At 36.9% G+C, this 22288-nt stretch overlaps 1 protein-coding gene across 1 annotated transcript in view; it reads left to right on the forward strand.

Annotated features, from left to right (window-relative positions):
* Positions 1–22288, forward strand: part of LOC109928790 (heat shock 70 kDa protein 4L) — a 75450-nt gene that overhangs the window by 23770 nt on the left and 29392 nt on the right. The window contains exons 2-10 of the mRNA XM_048609535.1: positions 283–423; positions 1119–1241; positions 6417–6516; positions 11035–11168; positions 13145–13389; positions 14381–14457; positions 17631–17782; positions 18719–18822; positions 20789–20922. Coding sequence (XP_048465492.1) covers positions 283–423; positions 1119–1241; positions 6417–6516; positions 11035–11168; positions 13145–13389; positions 14381–14457; positions 17631–17782; positions 18719–18822; positions 20789–20922 — 1210 coding nt within the window. The remainder of the gene's footprint in view (positions 1–282; positions 424–1118; positions 1242–6416; positions 6517–11034; positions 11169–13144; positions 13390–14380; positions 14458–17630; positions 17783–18718; positions 18823–20788; positions 20923–22288) is intronic.

Consider the following 22288-nt stretch of genomic DNA (forward strand, 5'->3'; position numbering starts at 1 on the left):
AATTTGAATAAATCACATCTCTTCGAATTTATACTCCTGATCCATTTTCATTTTTTTTCTATACCTGTGATGAATCTAATGGAATTATAATTGCTACTAACAAAGTGCTCCCCTACTGAACCACCTGTCCGCTATAGCATGTATTACTCTTTTTGCACTGATGATTATCTCCTTAAGCTGTATTGTGACTGTATCCTTTTTAATACTTTTCTGCAAACCTGTAACCAGAAATGTTTTATATAGTACATTGTTTGACAATAATTGGAATGTTTTTACTCTCAGATTGTGACCAATGCAAAGAATACCATACAAGGCTTTAAACGAATGCATGGAAGGCTTTTTGATGATCCATTTGTGCAAGCAGAAAAAAGCAAACTTTTGTATGAGCTTCAGAAGATGCCCAGTGATAGCGTTGGAATCAAAGTAAGTTGTATTTTTAGTGGAAATCCATGACTTAGATTAAAAGTGAAATTTAAATTGGATTTCTGAAGTGTATTGCTGGTGTTAGTTGATTTTCAAATCCAATAGCAATGCTAGGGATGATGCACCTTCCCCCTTGCCAATTTGCCATTTGTGAATGAAGGAATTCTGAATTAAAATGCTGTGTTTTGAAATACAAGGTGATATTAGCTTGAACATGTATCCTGCTGTCAGCTAAGGATGTTTGAATAAATTGAATGTCTGGTGTTTAAAGTTTTATAGTGTTCACTGTCTACCTGTAAATGAATTATCCTACTTTTTTGACATTTAGTGAATGTCCCAAGGGCTTTCCAAATAGTTAACTTTTGAGGTGTAGATATTTGTTGGTAGGAATTTTTTCCTGCCCTTATTGTAACAAATTCTCAAGGTTAAGGATGTTTGCTCACTTGTTCATCTGGCCTATAGCGAATGTTATAATCTCATTTAGAACACATGGAGATAGTGACTTTAAAATCTGCACTAAATGTTCAATTTAACTAAACTTTGTAAATTCATACCGTAGCTAACTCGACAGCCAAACATATTATTGACAATATCTTCCTGTTAAAGCTATAGTAATTAAAAAGTAATCCAATAAAATATTTCTGCTCTCTGCAGTTATTTGAAAAGTTAAGTGATGCAACTTCATTTTCTTACAGGTGCATTATATGAATGAAGAAAGAACTTTTGCAATTGAACAAATTACAGGGATGTTACTGACTAAACTCAAAGAGACTTCAGAAAATGCTCTGAAGAAGCCAGTGACAGACTGTGTAATTTCGGTAGGTTGGATTGAAGCCAGCAAAATCTCAAAACTATCCTAGATTTAGTTTATAAAGATTGTACCAGCAGTCAACTGCCAGGAAATTATTTGCCCGCTGGATGGTAGTGAATAATTCTTCTTCAGAAGTAGCTTCCTCGGGGACATCTTTTTGTAAAGAACTCTTGCCTTAATCTAACTGCTTGTGATGATGAGCATTTTGACTTTATTCCAAGATGAAATTCAAGAAATTCTGTACTTTGCTGTTGTGCACTGTACATAGTTAAGGAAAAATGTTGGGTACATCTCAAGTATTGTCTTCATTCTTTTGAAGGTATGTTGATTAACAAGCTTTTTGTATTTCCTGTCAAAGTTTTGAAGTGCAATCCCAGACCAAATTATTGAATATAAAATGGGTTTACAGGACAAATTAATCATGCTATTCCAAAGATGTTAAGGTCTAAATCGCATTTTATTCTGTAAATGGGCCATTTATATGCTCAAGAATTAGTAAATTTGCAAATACAAGAATGTACAATGAGTACAAAATTGATTCTGCTTTTTAAAAGTATATTAGCACACATTAGTATTTAAATAGCAATCTGAAGTTGAGTTTAATCTTATCATGGCTGGTTGTGAAAATTTGTGTACTAGCATGAGAAACTTTCCTTTTTAAAATTGCTCAACTTGTTCACCCCTACTGGCTCAGGCACATAGCTGACTGCTGGGTCGTAGTATGTTATGGGATCTTGCCGCTCCTGAAGCAGCATAATGTGAAATTTTTAGTGACCTTCATACATGTAAGGCAAACAAAAGGTTGTTCTTAACAGTTCAAATGGCAAGTTTATGCCTAAAGCTCCAGTGATTCTCAGAATTGTGTAGCTTCAGATGAGAATGAATGGAGTGAGAGCAGCATAGGTCATTTGGCCCTCTCTCACCTGTTCCATAATTCTAAATGATTATGGACAGTCTATTTCAAATATCCTTTTTCTTTCTTTCCCTTTCTGTCCCCAAATCCCTTGATTTCCTTAATATCTGAAAATCGTGCTTTAACATACTTCACTGAGCAGCCACATTTCTGTGGTAAAGAATTCCAAATGTCCACAACCCTTTGAAAAAATTCTCCTTGTCTCAGCATACAAGGCCAACTATTTGCTCAGACTGTGACCCTACATTCAACTCCACCCAGTTGAGACAGCATCCTGCCAGCATCTAACTTGTCCAGGCCTTTCAAGAACTTGGATTCACTTCAAAGAGATCAAAATTAACGTAAAGTAGTAAGACTTCTTTACTCCTGTACTCCAAATCTCTTGTAATAAAAATTTGCATCCTATTTGCATTCCAAACTGTTTGCAATACCTGCATGATGATATTCTGATTCCTGTACAAAGGCGTCCAAATTTCTCCCAATGCCAACAGTTCCCTGTCTCGTCAGAATTTTTTTTATTTTTTCTTACCCAACTGTCTCACTTGCATTTCTACTTGTATTCATCTTCCATCATCTTGCTCACATGTTTAATCTGTAAATTATTTTATAATCCCCTTTGCATCATCCTCAAACTTAGCTTCCCACCTAATTTCAGTATTTTTGTTAAGCTTGCATAAATAACCTTCTTCTAAGTTATTGATACAGATGGTGAAGCTTCAAGCACTGACCCTTGCAGTATGCCACTAGTAGCCTGCCAACCAGAAAATAACACATTTATGCCTTTTGTTTTCTGTTCTAACAAATCCTCAATCCATGCTAATTTATTATCCCCATTCCTGACTTTAACCTTATGGTTCACATATACTGCACTTTGCTATCATACCAGTGCATTGACCCTGGTTTACCAGAAACATGCCAGAGCAGCAACTGACTTTCTCTAATGAGGCTACCTGCATGTAATTTGTCTTGCCACCAAATCACATCTCTGATAATCGTGCCACTCAGGAAAATAGAGGGGTGGTTCCTTGAACATCTTTACATAACTGCTGCCAGGACACAGATGTGACTGTCAGATGAGGCTGAAGTGTTTGCATGTCTCTTCAGCCAGCAGTGCCAAGTGAATAATCTCCCTTTACCACCTCCTAATATTTCTACCATTATAAATGCCAATATCCAATCCCATTTGGGTCACTCTGCATGGCATTAAGGAATTGCCATGTACAGTAGACACAGACGCCGTGAATCCTGCTGCCATTTTTGGCTGTGGTACTGAATATATGAACTAACCAGTTCTGATAGGATAATTCTGAAGCATAATTCTTTCTCCTTCACCAGCACTGCTTGACCTGATGATGATAAACAGAAAATTTATAGGGAAAAATAGCAATTCCTAAGCCAAGTTATTCACTATGCTCATCCGTTGATAAAGTAGAAAATTGCCTAGGTATGTCCTATCAACAAAAGATGTTACAAATCTGATCTCATCAACTATGAACTCATGGCCTCCTCTAATCACCACAAAATGATGGAAAAATTACCAATCATGTTGTCATTAGGACGAGCTCATCCATTACCTAGTGGATGCTTGCTCTTGGTTTTGCTGGAATCATATTTGCTCCCAAACTAGTCATCTGGATGTGGATGCAGTAGCTGTTTGCCAGGGAAGAGTTGAGAGTAGCTCCCCCAAAGATCAGGAAAACATTTGACCAAAAAAAGAAAAGAAAAGCCGCAGTCTGTGGCTAGGTTATTGACTTAGACAAGAATATGGTTGTCTTCAGAGCTTAGCTATCACAGCTCCAGGGCATCACTGCTAGAGTCCCTTAGAGTTGCATCCTTGGCTGCTTCAACAATGTTCTTTCTTCCATAAGGTCAGGAGTGGAGCAATTAGCTGATAATTCTAGTGTTCAGCTCTGTTCACGACTCCTGATAATGAAGTGGCCTATGCAGACTACAACAAGATTTGGACAACCAGCATCCATACTTGCGCTGAAAAGAGGCAGGTAACATTCACAATACAGTGCTCTGCAATAATAATTTCCAACAGTGGACTTAACGCCATCTCTTGGCCTTCAGCAAGCATTGTGGTTTTGAGTTACTGTCAACCAGATACTCAGTGGACCAACTGGTTCTGAAATAAGGATAGAGACTAATTTTGTGCTGGGTTGTTCACCTCTTGACCCCACTCCCCAAAAAAAACTTCTTGCTTTCCAGCGTTCAAACCAGGATTGTTTAGATATTCATCACTAGACTCAACTTTCGCTGCTATTGAGTCGAAAGCACATTAGTTGATTGACATCTTGCCACTCAGTTCAATATCCATGCTTGTCGTTTGGCTTACTGAAGCTGCAGTATATGCTATGAAGCAGTTATGCAGCAGTTGTTCTGCAAACGTGCTTCAACCAAACCTTCCAGTTCTGCACCCTTTATCTGCAAATAACACTGAGGATACTATTTTCATCCATGTTACACACTTTGCACATCATTGTTCAATATTGATCATAGTCTTTGAATTTCTAACATCTGGAGTTATCACCAGCCACTAGGTTTAAATCATTTCAAGGGCTTACTATCAAGTGGCAAATGGGGATAGCCAATAAGTTCTTCCTTACCACATCCCAAAGCAACATATCTTTTAAAATTAAATTAGAGAACTCTCCATTTGTTCAAAGTAAACCAACTTTTTGGACAATTTTGCAATCAGCTCTTTTGTAGCTTTTATTGGACTACAGCAGTTGAAGAGGGCACGTCAACACCTCTGGGGCAGTTGGAGATGGGCAGTAAATGCTGGTTTAGCTAGCAATGCCCACATCCAATGAACAAGTTGGGAGGTGAAAGTGAGTGACCCAAATCATGCTCAGCAAATCAGTATTGTGCAAAGTGCTGCTGTGCTACGCTTCTCATTTTTCTGACAGTAGTTCTCATTGCTTATTGAACAGGTTTTGTCGTTCTGTGGCTGACTGCCTATTCATTCTGTTTTGGAAACTGGTCCAAGACAGTGTGAAAATATCTTCCTGACTGTTATACTATCATGCTGAATTAATGCTGACACTCTCAACCCAATTATAGTTTGGTACAGACTGATCTTCCAGGCATTAAATGGATTGTGCAGAAGATAGGAATAATTCAAACTGCAGTCAAAGTCATCCTTTGGTTTAATTTAAATAAATTGCATTTTTCTGTCTATTGCGTGCAAAGGTGTGTGTAAATAATATACTTGACATTCTTGGGTTCCAAAATTGAAATATTTTGCATTCGTCTATACGGAAAGCACTTCATTTGAGCATAAAAATTCATAAAATAGTAAACTTCAATGACCCAGAATTTGCTGGAGTGCTGCATCCTATGGTGGATTCTACAGATTAATTTTTTTTCTTCAGCTCTATTGCTGTACGTACGAGTTGATAATACTGCATTACAGTAAATGGGCCATGGGGGCGGTGGGGTGTTGCGGCCTGCCTTCAGGTACAATTATTTTATTCAAAGGTAGAAATTGAGCAATGGATTTATGGGGGAAAAGGGGTGACTTGGGATTTAATTTAGAAAAGTAGGAAAAATGTGTTAAAAGAAGAGAGGATAAAGGAAAGATAAAGGTGCAGTAAGATCTGTTTCTTCCAGGAGGCTTTTTCAAAATAATTTGAGTACCAAGACTGGGCATTTTAAGGTGCCCCCTTTTTAGATTTCTGAGGTTAAAGGCATATTACAACTAGAAATCATTTTGTTAATGAGGTACTTGCACTGAAATGGCAACTGCAATGAGTTAAATTATCAGTTTCCAAACACTCATGGAAGTTGGTGATATTGGTCTATACTAGCAAGGAACAATGGCAGTATGGTGTAAATTATTCATCCATTTTTGATTTGCAGTTCACAATCCAACTTCGCATAATGCCTGGGTTTTAATGCACTAAATCGCATGTTCTTGGTAAATTTTGGGGAATGGACTTGATCTTTCTCCATTTTTTTAATATGTTCTTTTTAAGAAAGTTGTTTTGCATCTAATCCAATAAAGGTTTTTCTGTTTTGATTCTGATTGAAAGTAAATAAGAAAATCCTGGAATTAGTACAGGTTATATTTTTAATTTTTAAAATGCTGTGAAGTTGTTAAAGCTAAATATTTCAATTTTTGACTTTAATTGTATTTCACTTGTAGTCTATATCCACTGATCTTTGCTATGAGCATGACATGTCAAGTTGGAAGCATGTTGGTACAATACTGGGATCTGAATTAAATAATTAAAAAAACTAAAAGTTTCCTGAATCTGTTGACAGGTCCCTAGTTTTTTCACCGATGCAGAGAGAAGGTCTGTGATTGCTGCTGCTGAGATTGCAGGACTTAATTGTCTGCGATTGATGAACGACACCACTGCAGGTAATAAAAAAAAGCACTAACCTATTGCTGAGGTGGATTTTTTGGGCTTAAAACTATTTCTTTGCTGAACGTTGCAAATGTGTATTTCTCTAATAAAAATTAGAGGTGAAAGAATAGTAGGAATGTTTAAGCAGCACTGAATGAAAGTGGTGCATTCTGTCAGATTATACTATATGGCTAGTGCACAATATTAACTTGAAAATACTAATGAAACTAGGGGTTGGTAAAGAACCAAAAGCAATATGTGACCTTAAATTTAGTTATACTAGGACATTTCCCCGCGCCCCCACCCCACTCTGAATTATTCTAGTCAGGCAGCCATACTGAAAATTTTGGGCAGTCATAAAGAAGTTTTGTATCAACAGCACTTCAAAATGTACAATATAGTTGGAGCCAAGCCAATAGCGTATTTTGCTGTGATCACTTGAGGGAGTGCTCTGCTGAAATTTGTAAGGTGTCAAGCTTTTAGGAAAAATGTTTATTCTGTAACAGAATCTTAATTCTATGGGTTGTTTATTTAGGTCATAAAGTTTGAAATTGACAGGATTTTTGGTAGTACAAGTCTTGATTTTATAGCTAAGCGAACCATGCCTATCTACAATAGGATTGAAGTTGGGAACACACGCTAGTCATTTTTTTCCTATAATGTGTTGCTGAATTCGGAGGATTAGGATCATTATATTGTTACTACTAGCAAGAAGCAATTTTCAGTTTCATCAACTTTTGTCTTTTTTTGTTAATACTATATAGCAGGGTTTTTACATGTCGTAATCTGCTTTCTCAATCAGATAATGCTTTATCTGCTTTTACAGGAGGTAGGATTTTTCCAAACAGTGTAGCAGTAACTACAGATGTAGAGATTTGCTTATTAGATCATCTGAAAATCTCTAATTCAGAGAGTGCATTGACAAGTACTAAAAACCAGGGAAGAGATGACAGCAGCATTTTAAAGTAATAGATGATTCTGCGGTTTTTTAAAATTTTAATTCCTATATTTTAAAGGAAGTAAAAGCATCTTGGAGGAATTATAGACCAAGCTTATCATTGGTGATGGAAACCATAATGGCTTCTTACTAGAACTTGTAATAGAAAGGAAACAAAAATTATGTACTGCAAAGTACATAAACAGGATCATGTTTGACCTTTCTCATTTATTCCCTGAAGAAATAACTGTGTGTATATATGGGTAATATAGTAGATCTGATATATTTTTTGATTTTTTTTTAAAATATCTTCAATGGTAGATCTATTTAGAGCATGTAAAGTCATGGACAAGTAAGAATAGAAAATCTAATCACTAAGTAGATTGGCTAAAGATGGGATGTGATTGTCCACCAGAGGAACCATGCATATGCACAATTTAACTTATCTTAATTTAATAAGATGTATTTTAACAAGGAGATACCCAGAACCTTTGTACAAAATATGCTGTCAGGAACCAAGATTTTTTTCCTATTTTTATGAATAGAGGGTGGACAGAATATTACTGAATTGAAAGTGCAATTGCAAAATTTATGCACAATACCAGATTTGAAGCTACAAATAATATTGATGACTCAATTTAAAACAGCACCTCAAAACAAATTAATTTCAGTACAGATGAGTGTCGGAGGGTGCATTTTGGTAGGAATTACTCCTTGGAAAATAAGCATATATGTGCAGTTGAGGAGCAAAGTGATCAAGGTTACAAAGCTACAAATCAGAAGTATTAATGTAGTTTAATAAGGGCAATTGGAATATAAAGCAAGCTAGCTGCTGGAGCTCATGTCTGTAGGGATAGAATTGAAAAGCAGCAAAGTTATGTTAAATATCTCTAAAATGTTGGTTCGACCAAACTTGGAAACCTCAGAGGTTGTGCTTTCTGTATTTTAAATAGGATACAAGTACTAGAGGAAATATTAAGACTTAGAAGGATGATGCACCTGTCAATAAAACAGGCACTTGAGTTTTGAGTTAGTTGAGTTGGCCTGGATTTGTAAAACACAATGTGCTTGATTAATCAGCAATTGCAATTGGAAGGTTGTTGAAGGCAATTTAATACAGTTTAAGAAGGCATTTAACAAAATGTCTCTAAACATTAGTTACTCACACTAAGTGTAATGGAGTAGGCAGGTCTGTATTACCTTGAGGACAGTAAGCAGTGAGTCTTGGTAAATTATTGCTTTCAGACTGGAGGATGGTGGACAGTGGTATTCCACAAAGATCAGTGCTGGGGCTACTGTTATGAAAATGTCATACTTCATATTTCTTGGAGGACTTGCATTTAGAAGAATTGTGAAAAATTTGATTTCTTTCAAGTGTTGTGGAAATATGTAGTGATTTATCTTGCATGGTTTTCCTAGAAATCAAATGACTGGTAATTTGTTTGACTCAATAAGTCAATAAGATCCGGTCTGAAGGAGGTCACTAGACTTGAAACATTAACTCTGATCTCTGTTCACATATGCTGCCAGACCTGAGTTTTTCCAGAAATTTTTAAATTTTATTTTTCTAATTACCAGCGTCCACAGTTCTTTGGCTTTTTGCCTGGTAATAAGTGCTTGCTTCACTAGGCACTTGCTGGGGCTGTTTGAAAAATGATCGGATGGAAGTGCTTTGGCATCTGGAATTAGTTAGGGACAATAAGGCTGTGCAGGTAATCTTTCCTATTCCTGTAATGGAAGCCTCTTGAGTTCAAGGTTGAAACCTATGTGGTCTGAAAGTGTGATTGGAAAAAATTTTCTCTATTGTACTAGCTGTGTCTGCAGACACTCCAGAGATGACCATGCATGATAAGTTATTTGACCACACATGGAGAACATCAGAGGGATAGATTTGAGAACATTCTATGCTTTATCCTTTTGCCTTAAAAAACATTGACCAATGGGTTATTCTTATTCAGAAAGCCAATTTCTGCAGACCTGTCTATTTTTTTCTTCTTTTCCTGAAGTACGTGTGTGTCTTGGGACTCTTTAGAGGGATGAGCACATGTAAATAATCTACATGCCTGTGTTGACCAATTACAGCATCTTCATTGAATAAATTTTGTACTGATAAACCAATTGTATTTACTAAGAAACCTGTTTTGCAGATCATTTTCATCTTAAACCTGATGAAGATATATGGCCAGTTAATCTTGGTAATAGAGAAAAGAATTTTAATTGTAGCATGAGGTGATGCACAATGGCAGCTGGGATAGGGAGAGAGAATTTAGTTCTGTGACAGTTTGAACACATGCACCTGATTTATAAGGATCCGGAAGTGTCATGTGCATAGATCTTGCGAAAGTTGCAGGACATTTTGAGGGAAGAGTTAGAAAAGCATTTGGAATGTTGAGCTTCATAAAATGAATTGAGGACAAAAGCACTGAAGTTGTGATGAGCATGTTTAAAACTTCAGTTAGCCCACAGGTGGAGTTACATTCTGTTGTTCTTGCTATCCTATAGAAGGTCTTTGAGAGGGTGCTGAGAAGATTTGCAAGAATTGTTTCAAGGATGAAGCATTTTTGGCTATGCAGTTAGATCACAAAACCTGCCGTTGCTCCCTTTTGCAGCAAAGGAGACTGAGACGATTTCATAAATGTGTGCAAGATTAAGGCTAGTTTGAACACAGATGAGGGAAACTATTTTCATTAGCTGTTCTATAAAAACCCAGGAGAGACAGGTTTGAGATTTTTGGAGATGTGATGTGGGGAATACATCAAGTGACCATTGACTGCAACTTACTAACTCAAAGGGTGGTAAAAGCAAAGATAATCACTGATTCCAAAAAGAAATTAGATAGCCACTTAAGAAAAGTTGTAGGGATGTAGGATGGAACGGAAATGGGACTGACTGGATTGCTATACAGAAAGCCAGCATAGGTTTGGATTGAATATTGATCTTTTGTGCGATTTATGACTACAAAAAAAAATTTCTGCAATTAAGTTCAATTTTGGTAATCGGGTACTTTGAAAGTAGAAAATTTTAGATGAGGAAGGCAAACTGAAGCTGGAGTAGAATGCTCTTCATGATTGCATCCAACAAACTGATTAAAGCTCACTTTTCCGGAAAAGAGGAAAATGAAGTTGGTTTGATGGCCTTTAAAGTTATGAAGGAGTTCAGTACTTTCTCACGTTTGCCCCCCCCCCCCCCCCCAAAACCAAATATAAGATGGTGACTGATATTTCTAGTAGGAAATTGGATGAAACTTTACCCAGAGAGTGACTGTAATATTGGCACTCCCTAGTTAATGCAACTAAAATAAATACATTTAAGGGGAAACTAGACAAATCAAATGAAGCAGACAATATGGGGCTAGCTGAAGATGGATGGAAGGAAACTGAGATTACTTGCTTTCCTGTTTGCTATTTGAGCATGAGACTTTGACCACATTTCATTCATATCAACATGCGTAAGGGACTTTGCTCCTCCGTATTGAATGTTGGTGAGCTAATGTTCAAAGCCACTGGTGATTTTCCAGCCACTGCTTTGCAACTATATTGTCAAATTTTGTAAAAACATATCCACATGATCTATTGATCTGTTTTCTGTTTTCTAGTTGCACTTGCATATGGTATTTACAAACAGGATTTGCCAGCTCCTGAAGAAAAACCAAGGAATGTGGTCTTTGTAGATATGGGGCATTCAGCCTATCAGACTTCAGTTTGTGCATTTAACAAAGGAAAGCTCAAGGTTAGTAGTTTTAAAAAAAACTTACTTTTCACCTTCCTGATACACATTAGAATTAATTCTCCTTTGATGTTGGAAAAAGTTTTAGATTTATATAGCGCTTTTCACAACTGACAGATGCATCAAAGTGCTTTACAACTGATGAAACTCTGTCAGCTCTCCAATAAGCAAGCTGCCCTGTGGTCCAGGAGGACTATAGCAATTTTACGTTACCTTTAGTGTTTGCAAAAGTAATGTGGCAAATTCATCAAACTTTCACAAACAACAACGTGATGAACTGAATTTTTTGGTGTTTATTTGGGGCAGGATGCTAGAGAAACTCCCCTCCTCTGGTTTGAAATAATGCCGTGGGGTGTTTCCTATTAACCCATGCTGTTTGGTAGGGTATTGTAATAAAAGCAAAACACTACAAGATGATGGAAATCTGAAATGAAAAGTGGTCTGCCAATATCAGTGGAGAGAAACAGTTACTGTTTGGAGTCCAATATGATGATTCTTCCAGGAAGAACTTTTGTTCCTGTTTCTTCCTCTATTTCAGTCAACTAATTGGGTAGGTCATTTCAGAGGGCAGTTAAGAGTCCACCACGTTGTGTGGGCGTGGAGCCACATGTAGGTAAGGACATCAGCTTCCTTCCCTTAAGAACAGTAGTTTATATGACAGTGGTTTCATGGTCATCACTAGACTTAATAATTCTATTTTTTTAATGTTGAACTCAAATTCCACCATCTGCTGTGTGGAGCTGGTGTTTTTCATCACTAATTCAATTTAGTTGGACTTCATTATCTGAAACTAGATTTGTAAGTATAATTAGCTTGGAGGTTTTTTATTTGATTTTTATTTTTGTTACAAGTTGAAATGTATTTTAAAATTTAAGCATTACACTTCCCTTCTTTGAACAATGTCAGTTTTGTCTTTGCCCTTTCTCTTCTGGCATTTAGCTTCGAGACTCTAAGTCATTCAGTATTTTGCCCAAGTGATCATTTTTCGTGTCGTGAGACATTAGTGATAATATGATATTGCCTTTGCAATGGGAGTGAAGTATGGCATTGTATTTGAGCCCTATCTTGTTTACTCTATGTACCTTTTGTTATTATGGGTTGCTGAATAACATGAGAAATGACAATGTTTCATGTATACGTTTTTTTCCCTACTTAAAGATGCTGAGGCTGATGTAGTTCCCTATTAGCCTGACCAAGATAAGCTAATATTTTTAGGCGGTGGGTGGTAGAAAATTAGTCTTGGGCTTTCTTGATTTAGTATCGCTTAGCTACTCTCTGTATAAATCCTTTGAGGGTGCTTGTGGCCCAGAGGTACCTACATCTGAGACAGGAGGCCTGGGGTTCAAGTCCCATCTGCTCCAGAGGTGTGTACTAATATCTCTGAACAGGTTGGTTAGAAAATATCTTGGAGATTTTCGGAACCTCTGGCTCTAAATAACTTAGAGTTTTGGGCTAAAATTGTTTTAAAGCCAGTATAGTCTGCTCAAAACACACCAGGTAGCACAGAAATATGAAATTATCTGTCCAAAGCTTATTTTGGACTTTTAAATAAAGCTCCTAAAGGATTTTCAGTTTATTTCAGTAATACAGAGTAGGAATTTTTGGGAACATTACTAATTTTACTTGGAAATTGATAGCTAACTGAACATGGAAACTTTGAGAAGACCTGATTAATTCAGCAAATTTAATTGGTCCAATTTCAGTACCGTAGTTATCTGTGCCCAATATGTTCAGTATATTTTGAATCTAGGAGTGGTTGAACAGTTGAGCTGCAAATAATTAAACCATTTCTGGTTGAACCTGCATTGTGCCCTGTTTTTTTTTTTTTTTAAATAATTTCAGGTGTATGAGCTTAATATTCAAGTATGTTTTAGAATATTGTTAAAGCTGTTGGTTATTGGAGAAGATCAAGCATTAATGACATTCCTCACCACCCCCACCCCTATCTCTCTCTTTTTCCCTCACAACTCGCACTATAGGTTCTGGGAACTGCATTTGATCCCTACTTGGGTGGAAAGAATTTTGACGAGGTCCTGGTAGATCATTTCTGTGAAGAATTCCAGACTAAATATAAACTAAATGTGAAGGCTAATGGTAGAGCTTTGCTCCGTCTGTACCAGGAGTGTGAGAAATTGAAGAAGCTAATGAGTGCAAATGCATCAGATCTCCCAATGAATATAGAATGCTTTATGAATGATATCGATGTTTCTGGTAGAATGAACAGGTAACGTACTTTGTTTTTTTTATTCATTCCAAATAAGAGTTTTACTATCCTGTGTTTTGTGGAAGTGAAGGAGAAGGGGCGAAACTATTTGAAGGCAATTTGTGGCATAAATTTGTTTTTGGGAAATAATTAAATCTGCTGACAGAGGTCAGTCTGAACATTAGCCATCCTTACAACTAACATCAAACTTGCGGTGTAACGGTTAGCACTCTGGCTTTGAATCCAGCGATCCGAGTTCGAATCTCAGTGGGACCTCTAATTGTTGTGTCCCAACGAGTTGTTTGATTTGTGGGCAGCATGGTGGCTCAGTGGTTAGCACTGCTGCCTCAGCGCCAGGGACCCTGGTTTGATTCCACCCTCAGGCGACTGCCTGTGTGGAGTTTGCACATTCTCCCCGTGTCTGCGTGGGTTTCCTCCCAGGTGCTCTGGTTTCCTCCCATAGTCCAAAGATGTGCAGGTGAGGTGGATTGGCCATGCTAAATTGCCCGTGGTGTTCAGGGATGTGTAGATTAGATGGGTTATAGGGGGATGGGTCTGAGTGGGATTCTCTGAGGGTTGGTGTGGGCTTATTGGGCCGAAGGGCCTGTTCCCACACTGTAGGGATTCTATGATCAAACCATATCTCTGCAAAGGTCACTCTGATGGAAGCGATTGAATTGAATTGAGTGGTTTATTGAAGTCTTGACCAGTTTCTACTATGTGGATTTGAAACTTATTTCATTAATGTACCAAAAAGTAGTGATTGTATAATGAAAACGAATTGTTACCAAATTAACCAGTTCAGGTAAATGGAGTGATTCTGTAAAAGTAGCATTATTTGTAATGTTAACTAGTTGTATTTTGGATTTAATTTCCTTTAGGATCTTTCTACACTTTCATGTATATACTTGTTGAAATCTGAACTCTTGGAATTGCTCATCTCATGTTAATTAAATATTTTTGTCTTTATTACTTGTATAACTCTAATTTAGTATTTTGTTTTTCTTTACAGAGCACAGTTTGAAGAACTTTGTGCCTCATTTTTAAGTAGAGTGGAAACCCCTTTAAAAAGCATCATGGAACAAGCCAGTATGTGATCTCCTTAAAGTTTGTAGCCTTATAACTACATTCTTCAACTCCATATATAAAGAGTCCAGAAGAAGTATAAATTTTCAAGTGCAGTGAGAAAAGTGGATTAGGAATACTTCACATAATTTGAAGGTGTAATTCAGTGCTCATTTCAGAATCTTATTTTCTCTTCTAATTTTTATCATTGAAACCACCCAACTGGACTTACACTATAATAAATAGTCTGTACATTGAAATTCAGTTTGGAATAATAGTTTCAGCAGTTGTCATGCTCCATCTGAAAGATCATTTTAAATTTCAAAATTTATTCCTAAACAAATTTGAATTGTTTAAGTGGTCAACAGGACTACTATTGTTCACATTTAAGTTTCATGTAGCACTGGATTGTAAAGATGGAGTGAGATTAATGCAAGTTAGCTCAGGCTCCTGTATTTTGTACTCCAGTGTCAAACATTCGCAAGGAACAGAGATATACTCAAGTTACATTGTGGTGCACATGTGCTGAACTTCCCTCTTTTAATTACCATTGTGTTTTGAGGTACAGCATTCTTCCTGCGTTATCATCTGACCTCTTGCATTATCTCTCACCTGTAATAAATTGACTTTCCAGACCTGCTAGAAATTCTTCTTCTGATTTTCTTGGGAGGCTGTCCTACAGCTGTACAGGACATTGGTTAGGCCAGTTTTGGAGTACTGCGTTCATTTTTGGTCATCTTACTCGAGGAAAGATGTTATTAAACTTGAAAGGGTGCAGAAAAGTCTTACAAGGATGTTGCCAGGGCTAGAGGGTTTGAGCTATAGGGCGGGGCTGAATAGGCAAGGGCTATTTTCCCTGGAGGATTAGAGGCTGAGGGGTGACCTTACAGGCATTTATAAAATCATGAGGGGTATGGATAAGATGAAAAGCCAAGGTCTTTCCCCACAGGAGGGGAGTCCAAAACTAGAAGGCATGGGTTTAAGGTGAAAGGGGAATAATTTAAAAAGGACCTCGAGCGTGTGTGTGTGTGTGTGTGTGTAAGTAATGAGCTATCGGAGGAAGTGCTGGAGGCTGGTACAATTTCAGTATTTGAAAGGCATCTGGATGGGTATACGAATCGGAAAGGTTTAGAGAGATACGGGCCAAACGCTCGCAAAAGGGACTAGATTGATTTAGGATATCTTGTCAGCATGGACAAGTTGGACCGAAGGGTCTGTTTCCACGTAGGTACATCTTTATGTAGTTTGTCACTAGCCTCAGCATATTTTAAATTAGACTAGTTTACAGTCTCTACCTGCTACCTATTAAAGATACTGGCAGTAGAAGTTATAGTACACTTGAAAGACAATCCACCCAGTTTGAGCATATTTGGGATTCAGATGTGCCAAAAACCATAAAGTAGATTTAGTACACTGAGTTACATTTATTACAATCTGGAAATAACCAGAGCAATAAAACTATAATATTTTCCCCTTTTTCTTCTTGAAATTGAAAGAAAGCCTTTTAAAGGAATAAACATGAGAATTAATAAGTTCATAGAATTTGAGTCATGTTAGATTCTTGACTGAGTGTTGAATGATTTTGAGGGTAAACAGAAAGTAGAGATCCACAATCAGATCAAGCTTAACAATATCAAATTGCAGAGCAGACTCTGGGGGGCTGAATGGCCCACTTCTCCTTCATTCACAGGTTCATGTTTATTTAGTCTGACCTTATTCTAAGCAAAGCAAAGAGGAAAATTCTCTTTATAAACTCTGCAGAAAACAGGAAATGTTAGAATGGTGATTTGGGGATTGAGAGACATAGGGGTTTGGGTAGGGAGAAGCACAAAGACTGTATGAAACATTAAAAGGAATGCTGCCACATTAAAAGTATACAAAAGAAAGAAAGTTATGATGTAATGGCAGTAGACTGGAAATAGGCCAGTGTGGTGCCCCTAGGGGTGAAAAGAAATTGCTATCAGTCTGCAGTTCTGTGAAAAAATAATGAAATCTACTATTAAGAATAAATTTGAGTCCTGTTTGTAGAACAGTTATCTAATCAATGTCTAGAGGAATTGATGATATTTTGGGATTGTAAGCGCTATGATGTGAACCTAGATTTCCAAAAGGCATGTAATGCTGAGGAAAGGCTATTTATAAGCTTAAAGCTGGAACATTGTACTCAACAAGGTGAAATGTCAATTGTATATTTTCATAGTTTTTTCCAGGGGAGCTACCTTCCAAACCACCGACCTGTGCAATAGAGAGGCACTTGGAGATATGACTAATATTGTTCAGAATTGACAATTGTTTTAATAAACTGTCATTGTGTACAAAGTTAGTTGCACCTATTTTAACCTTATTCAAAAAACACCATATAGCTGAAGTAAATGATGCAGGGTGGAGTTCAGTAAGGATTTTGAACCAAATGACTATCTTTATTGTGATATATTATCCTCTGGTTTAGTGATGAATTGAAATTTTGTTTAGGCTTGTTAATTATACAGAAATTGAGATGATGGTTCAAATTGATACAAAGCATCAAGGGACAAGAGCTGAAGCTGAAAAATCACTTTTATGGGTTGCTTACTTCTGAGCCAGGGAAATTAGTGCAATCTAATATAGTAAGACATAGGATCTAACTAGAATGAGTTTGATTTTACTGGCTTTTAAGATGAAGGATAGTAAAACTTATTTCATGTGATTTGGGGAAGGCAAGCAACAGGAGGTTGTACATAAATATTTTCAATACCTTTTGAAAAATGACTAATTGCATTTTATGTAAAACCATTCTTTGGTCATAGTTGTTTTCAATGCATTGTATTTCTGAAAGGTTTATAAACTACAGAATATCAGTGCCAACAGCACTGTTTCACCTGGTTAAACAGTCCAAAGTTGTGTTAGGAATACATTTGTGCTTGTGTAGATACCAATTTAAATCTTTCCACTTTTTTTGGTTGCAATTTGAAAGCAGTTCAATGTGGAGCAGCCTTTTGGATGTCAGTTGTACGTGTATATAAGCTGTCTGATTTTTTGAAATGAGAATAACAAGCTAATGCTTAATTAAGTCACTGTTTTGCACATAAGTAATTGTTAATTCCAAATCAGTGCGCCCTGATAGAAAATAAATATTTTTATTCTAACCTGCTGTGTGAAATATTTATGCATTGTGAAGTTTCTACTTGTTAGTAGTAAGTAGTGAATTTTGGTTGTAGAATTGCAGGTCGAAGACATCTACTCTGTTGAAATTTTGGGTGGGGCAACAAGAATTCCAGCAGTGAAAGAAAGAATTGCCAATTTCTTTCTCAAAGGTTTGAGCACAACTCTTAATGCGGATGAAGCTGTAGCACGAGGTTGTGCACTGCAGGTAAATATTTGGCCGGTATTTTGATCAGGTGTAAACTGGTGAGAGGAGATTTCCCTCCCTTTTTTTTTTGTCTCTAAACGCTAGCTGTCTTTTGAAGTAGGAATCCTTTACACTGTTACTATATGTTTATTTCCAGTCATGTTAATTGTCTTGGTAATGGGGCAAATGGAATAATCCGTACAATATAAATGGTAAATAACGGGCTTGCCAAAATGAGCACATTTTTTGGAATAAATTTCTGAATATAAATTTTAAGTAAACTGTTCAGGACAGTTAGGAACGATTTCAAATTATCAAACATTTGCAATCTGGGCGTAATGCTCAGCCAAAAAATAATTTTAAGATATTCACCAGTTGCATGGTTTGAAAATCTTCTTCAGAAGAATTGTGCAAGTGGTTCCTATCTGTTTTAAGCTGAAAAGGGAGTATCTATCAATAGTTTTTAGTGCGGTACATACCAGGGATCTATGTAAACATTCCAGTTTGCAATAAACCTTTATTTCAAATATTAGAAAAAGCTGCAGTCTGTAGATTAAGTAAAATGTGAATAACCCATACAGAAAAGGGGCAGAATCAACTGCTAAGTGTTAATTAATATTGCGTAATGAGAGAAGATATAGCTTGATGTTATGGAATTAGGACAGAGACCAGTAACAGTCTGATGTCAAATTTGGTTATTTATGTCCTCCTAGGAATGCACGTACATCTTGCTGTTTTGCCAAATTACCTCCCTTGATTTGTCTAAGTATACCAAGAGCTTTCTACTTTTGTAATATTTACAGAAGTTTTAGGCTTAAACTTTGTTCAGTTTAAATTGCATGTTTTGTTTTAAAAGTTGAGAATTAGATTAGTAGACTAGTTTTCAAAGTTTGTCTTCAAAAGATATAATATGTTTTGAATAATTTTTATATTTTCTCCTCCCTGCTCCTTACCCAGTGTGCAATTCTTTCACCGGCATTTAAAGTGCGTGAGTTTTCCATCACAGATGTAGTTCCTTTCCCAATCACTTTAAAATGGAAATCTGCAACTGAAGGATTGGGGTAAGTTGTCCTTGTATAAAGTACCTGCATATCAACATTTTTACCAGCGTTCCTATAATAATTGTTACAAATGCTGTCATTTTCTTGTGTGGAGGGCATTATTTAAATTGAGTGCTGATATCAGAAGGACTGGCATTGGAAGTAATTAGGCCCAGCAGTGTGAAAAAACCCAATTTTAGGTGTCTTTGTTTATCACGAATTCACTTCATCTGGTGTGATTGTGCTGAAAATCTCAACATGTGGTGACTAACTTTCATTTGCATCTACAAACTAACCACCTTTTTAATTAGGTTCTGAATGTGTATATTAAAGTGTTGCAGATATTGCCACAATCTATCATTATTCACAACAGTTTGTTGTTCTTTGATCTTCAGATTTTTCCCCAAATCCGATACCTCGTCAAAATCTCTCCTTTCTCTAGCATACGGCATCACATACTCTTCTTGATTACAGTGGTGAAAAAAAGTTTTTGTCTGTCAGGTTTCTCGTTAGCTTTCAGCCCTTGGTAGTGTTTCCTTAGAAAATAGACTAGATATCCAAAATGTTTGTTTTGCACCACATGATAATACCAGTGGTCAGTCCTATAACTTTTGTGGGAAACAGATAATAAGCCTGCATGAACGATTTTGATTTTGTACTGTCAAAGTATAAACAAGCAAAACTGAAATATGGAATAATCTTAGCATTCTGAACTTTAGATGTAGCTATAGCATAGCACACAATATTCCATTCTTAAATTAATCCCAATAGAACATGTTTGGTATTGAAGCAAGGACCGTTCTCTCTTGGTTTGTTTGTTGCCATGCAACACTGTGCTGAATGTTTGCAAGTAGTGCTGCATAGTGTAGACCTCTTAAACTGAATATAAGCATGTAGGTAAATAGGCAGAATGCAGAGTTTGGGCAAACAGAACTTTGTCCAGTTCCAGGATATGAGCCGTTGTGCACGCTGGGGTTTTTGTTTCCACTTTATATGAGGACTAAACATGAGAATATGTTATTCAGTATTAGAAAACTAAAATATAGGGGTGCAAAGACAAACATGGTAAACTTTGCATCACTTGGCCCTTCAAACCAGAAAACTCCGTGAATTAGACCTCCCCACCCCTGCCCTAGCCCCACAGCATCACAAAAAATACAAATGTGCTGACTGTAATCAGATTTGAGTTTAGCAAAAGTTGTTACTAATCTGGTGCCAGTCTGCAAAATACAGCATTGCTTTTGAAATCTATGAATAGTCATTTGAACCCACATCCATGTGAATGTTAAAATTGCACTTGCAGACTTTAAACTTACAATTGGTGCTCAAGATCTTGCAAAGCCCTCACTTTGAAAATCAAGTGGAACTATTATCTTCATGACAGACTATAGAATGGCATGGGATGGCACAGTGTGTTTCCCCAGTGTATTAATGTACATGAGACAGTTTCGAACATTGATACTTTACATTTATTTTTAAAAAGTACTGAAGTTACTATACTGGATATCAATCTATTGGTCTGAAATGATTGCAAAAGAACTGGCTGCAATCACTCCTCCCAATAATGGGCTAACCAATTTTTTTTTTTTTTATTTTATTGGTGTCACCTAATCCTGAGGCATTTTGGATAATGCAAATTGTACTACAACCTAAAGTAGAAGTGCACGTATATAATGTCAGGTGAAAGCCAAATCAAGAAAGTTATTTTGAATCTTTAGTGCACTGTTTAGATTGCAATTGAAATATTGTTTTTAGTTCTAGGCACCCATTAAGGGAATGAAATCAAAGTCATGGAAAGATTGCAGTAAAGATCTATTAGTGTATCACTACAAGTTGCTTGTTCCACTTTCTGAAACATGAACAAATGGTTAACACTGAGCTGTTTAGAAACGTAGCAATGTGAACAGACGATATCTTGCTTAGTAATGGTGAGCATTAAATTTAGTTATCTTGTAAGTTGTTTCTGAGTGTATGAATTCTTTGACAGAGAGTGTGAAGTTTTCAGCAAAAACCATCCAGCACCATTCTCCAAAGTCATTACTTTCTACAAAAAAGAGCCTTTTGACCTGGATGCATATTACAGTAATCCACAGGAAATTTTATATCCTGATTCCAGAATCGGTAAGGCAAATTTTTTTTTAAACATGAATGTTTCTAAAGCATAATTCTAGAGGTCGTGTAGCTGGTCGGCATGGCATTGACATTAGGATGCTGTCTGAATGGCTAAGAAACTCTTCTGAGTTGTCCATTTGAAAAAAAACCGTAATATAGTGAAGAGTTGTTAATGTACTTTATTTGAAGGGGCTGGTAGTTAACCTGATGTCAGTCTTTTGGTTGAAACTTTCCAACTGATGAATATACTGTGTCAAATTGGTCACTTCCTTCCCTGTCAACTTCTAGCTGGAGATCAGCATTTCAGCTGTCTTACCAAATTTCTAATTGTTAACAGAAGCCTGACAATTCTGAGTCATATCTGTGCATTTCCCAAAAGAGGAAGAAAACTGTTTTTCAGTTATTCTGAAATTTATAAATAAAAGGTCCCATTTCTTACAGCTTCTCACTGCCCATGTGCAACCCACCCACACCTTCCCCCCCCCCCCCCCCCCGACTCCCAATCTGCTTGGAAAGGAGAGATCCTTGCTAAGTTATTTCAAATTAGCTAAGATATGCCTTACCAAATTTCTCGATTTTTATCATCAACTTAAAGAACAAGTCTGGGGAAATACTGTTAGGCATCCAGGAAGTGGCAGAGGATTGGAAAAAGCAGTGTTTGTTGACACCATAACTGTGAGTAACTACACGTTTGCTCGATTAGGAATGCCTGTGCTCACAATTTCAAACACTGCATCACATAAACTTTATATGTGATGTCACGCAGAAGATTGTGTGTGATTTTGATCTGGGGCTCAGTGGTGGGGGTTGGGGAAAGAATCTCCTCCTCCTGTGTGTCCTGAGTAACGGATCACCCATTTAAGACAGATCAGGTTTTTTTTGTGATGGATATGTGGAATTGTTTACGACAGGGCTTTCGAGTCAAGTATGTTCAAGGCTGAGATAAATGGAAAGACTTTAAACAATATGGGAATCCAAGGTTGTAGGGAAAAGGCAGGGTGGAGTTGAGAATTATCAGATCAGTTATGATCTCATTGAATGGCAGACTGGACTTCAAGGATTTAAGTTATTTAAGAAAAGTGGTAAGGAAAAGTGTGTGAACTATAGTCTGCTGAGTCTGACATCAGTGGTTGTTAAATTGTTACAGGGAATTTTGAGGGACAGGAATTACATGTATTTGAAAAGGCAAGGACTGATTAGGGCTAGTCAACATGGCTTTGTGCCAGTCAACTGACAGAGCTTTTTGAAGAAGTGACCAAGAAGACGAATGTTGTCAGCAAGGATTTCAGCAAGGTGTTTGACCAAGTTCCACGTGGTAGGCTGATTAGCAAGGTTGGATTACACGGAATCCAGGGAGAACTAGCCATTTGGATAC

The sequence above is a fragment of the Rhincodon typus genome, chromosome 1 (assembly GCF_021869965.1).
Source record: "Rhincodon typus isolate 14 chromosome 1, sRhiTyp1.1, whole genome shotgun sequence".
Taxonomy (NCBI): domain Eukaryota; kingdom Metazoa; phylum Chordata; class Chondrichthyes; order Orectolobiformes; family Rhincodontidae; genus Rhincodon; species Rhincodon typus.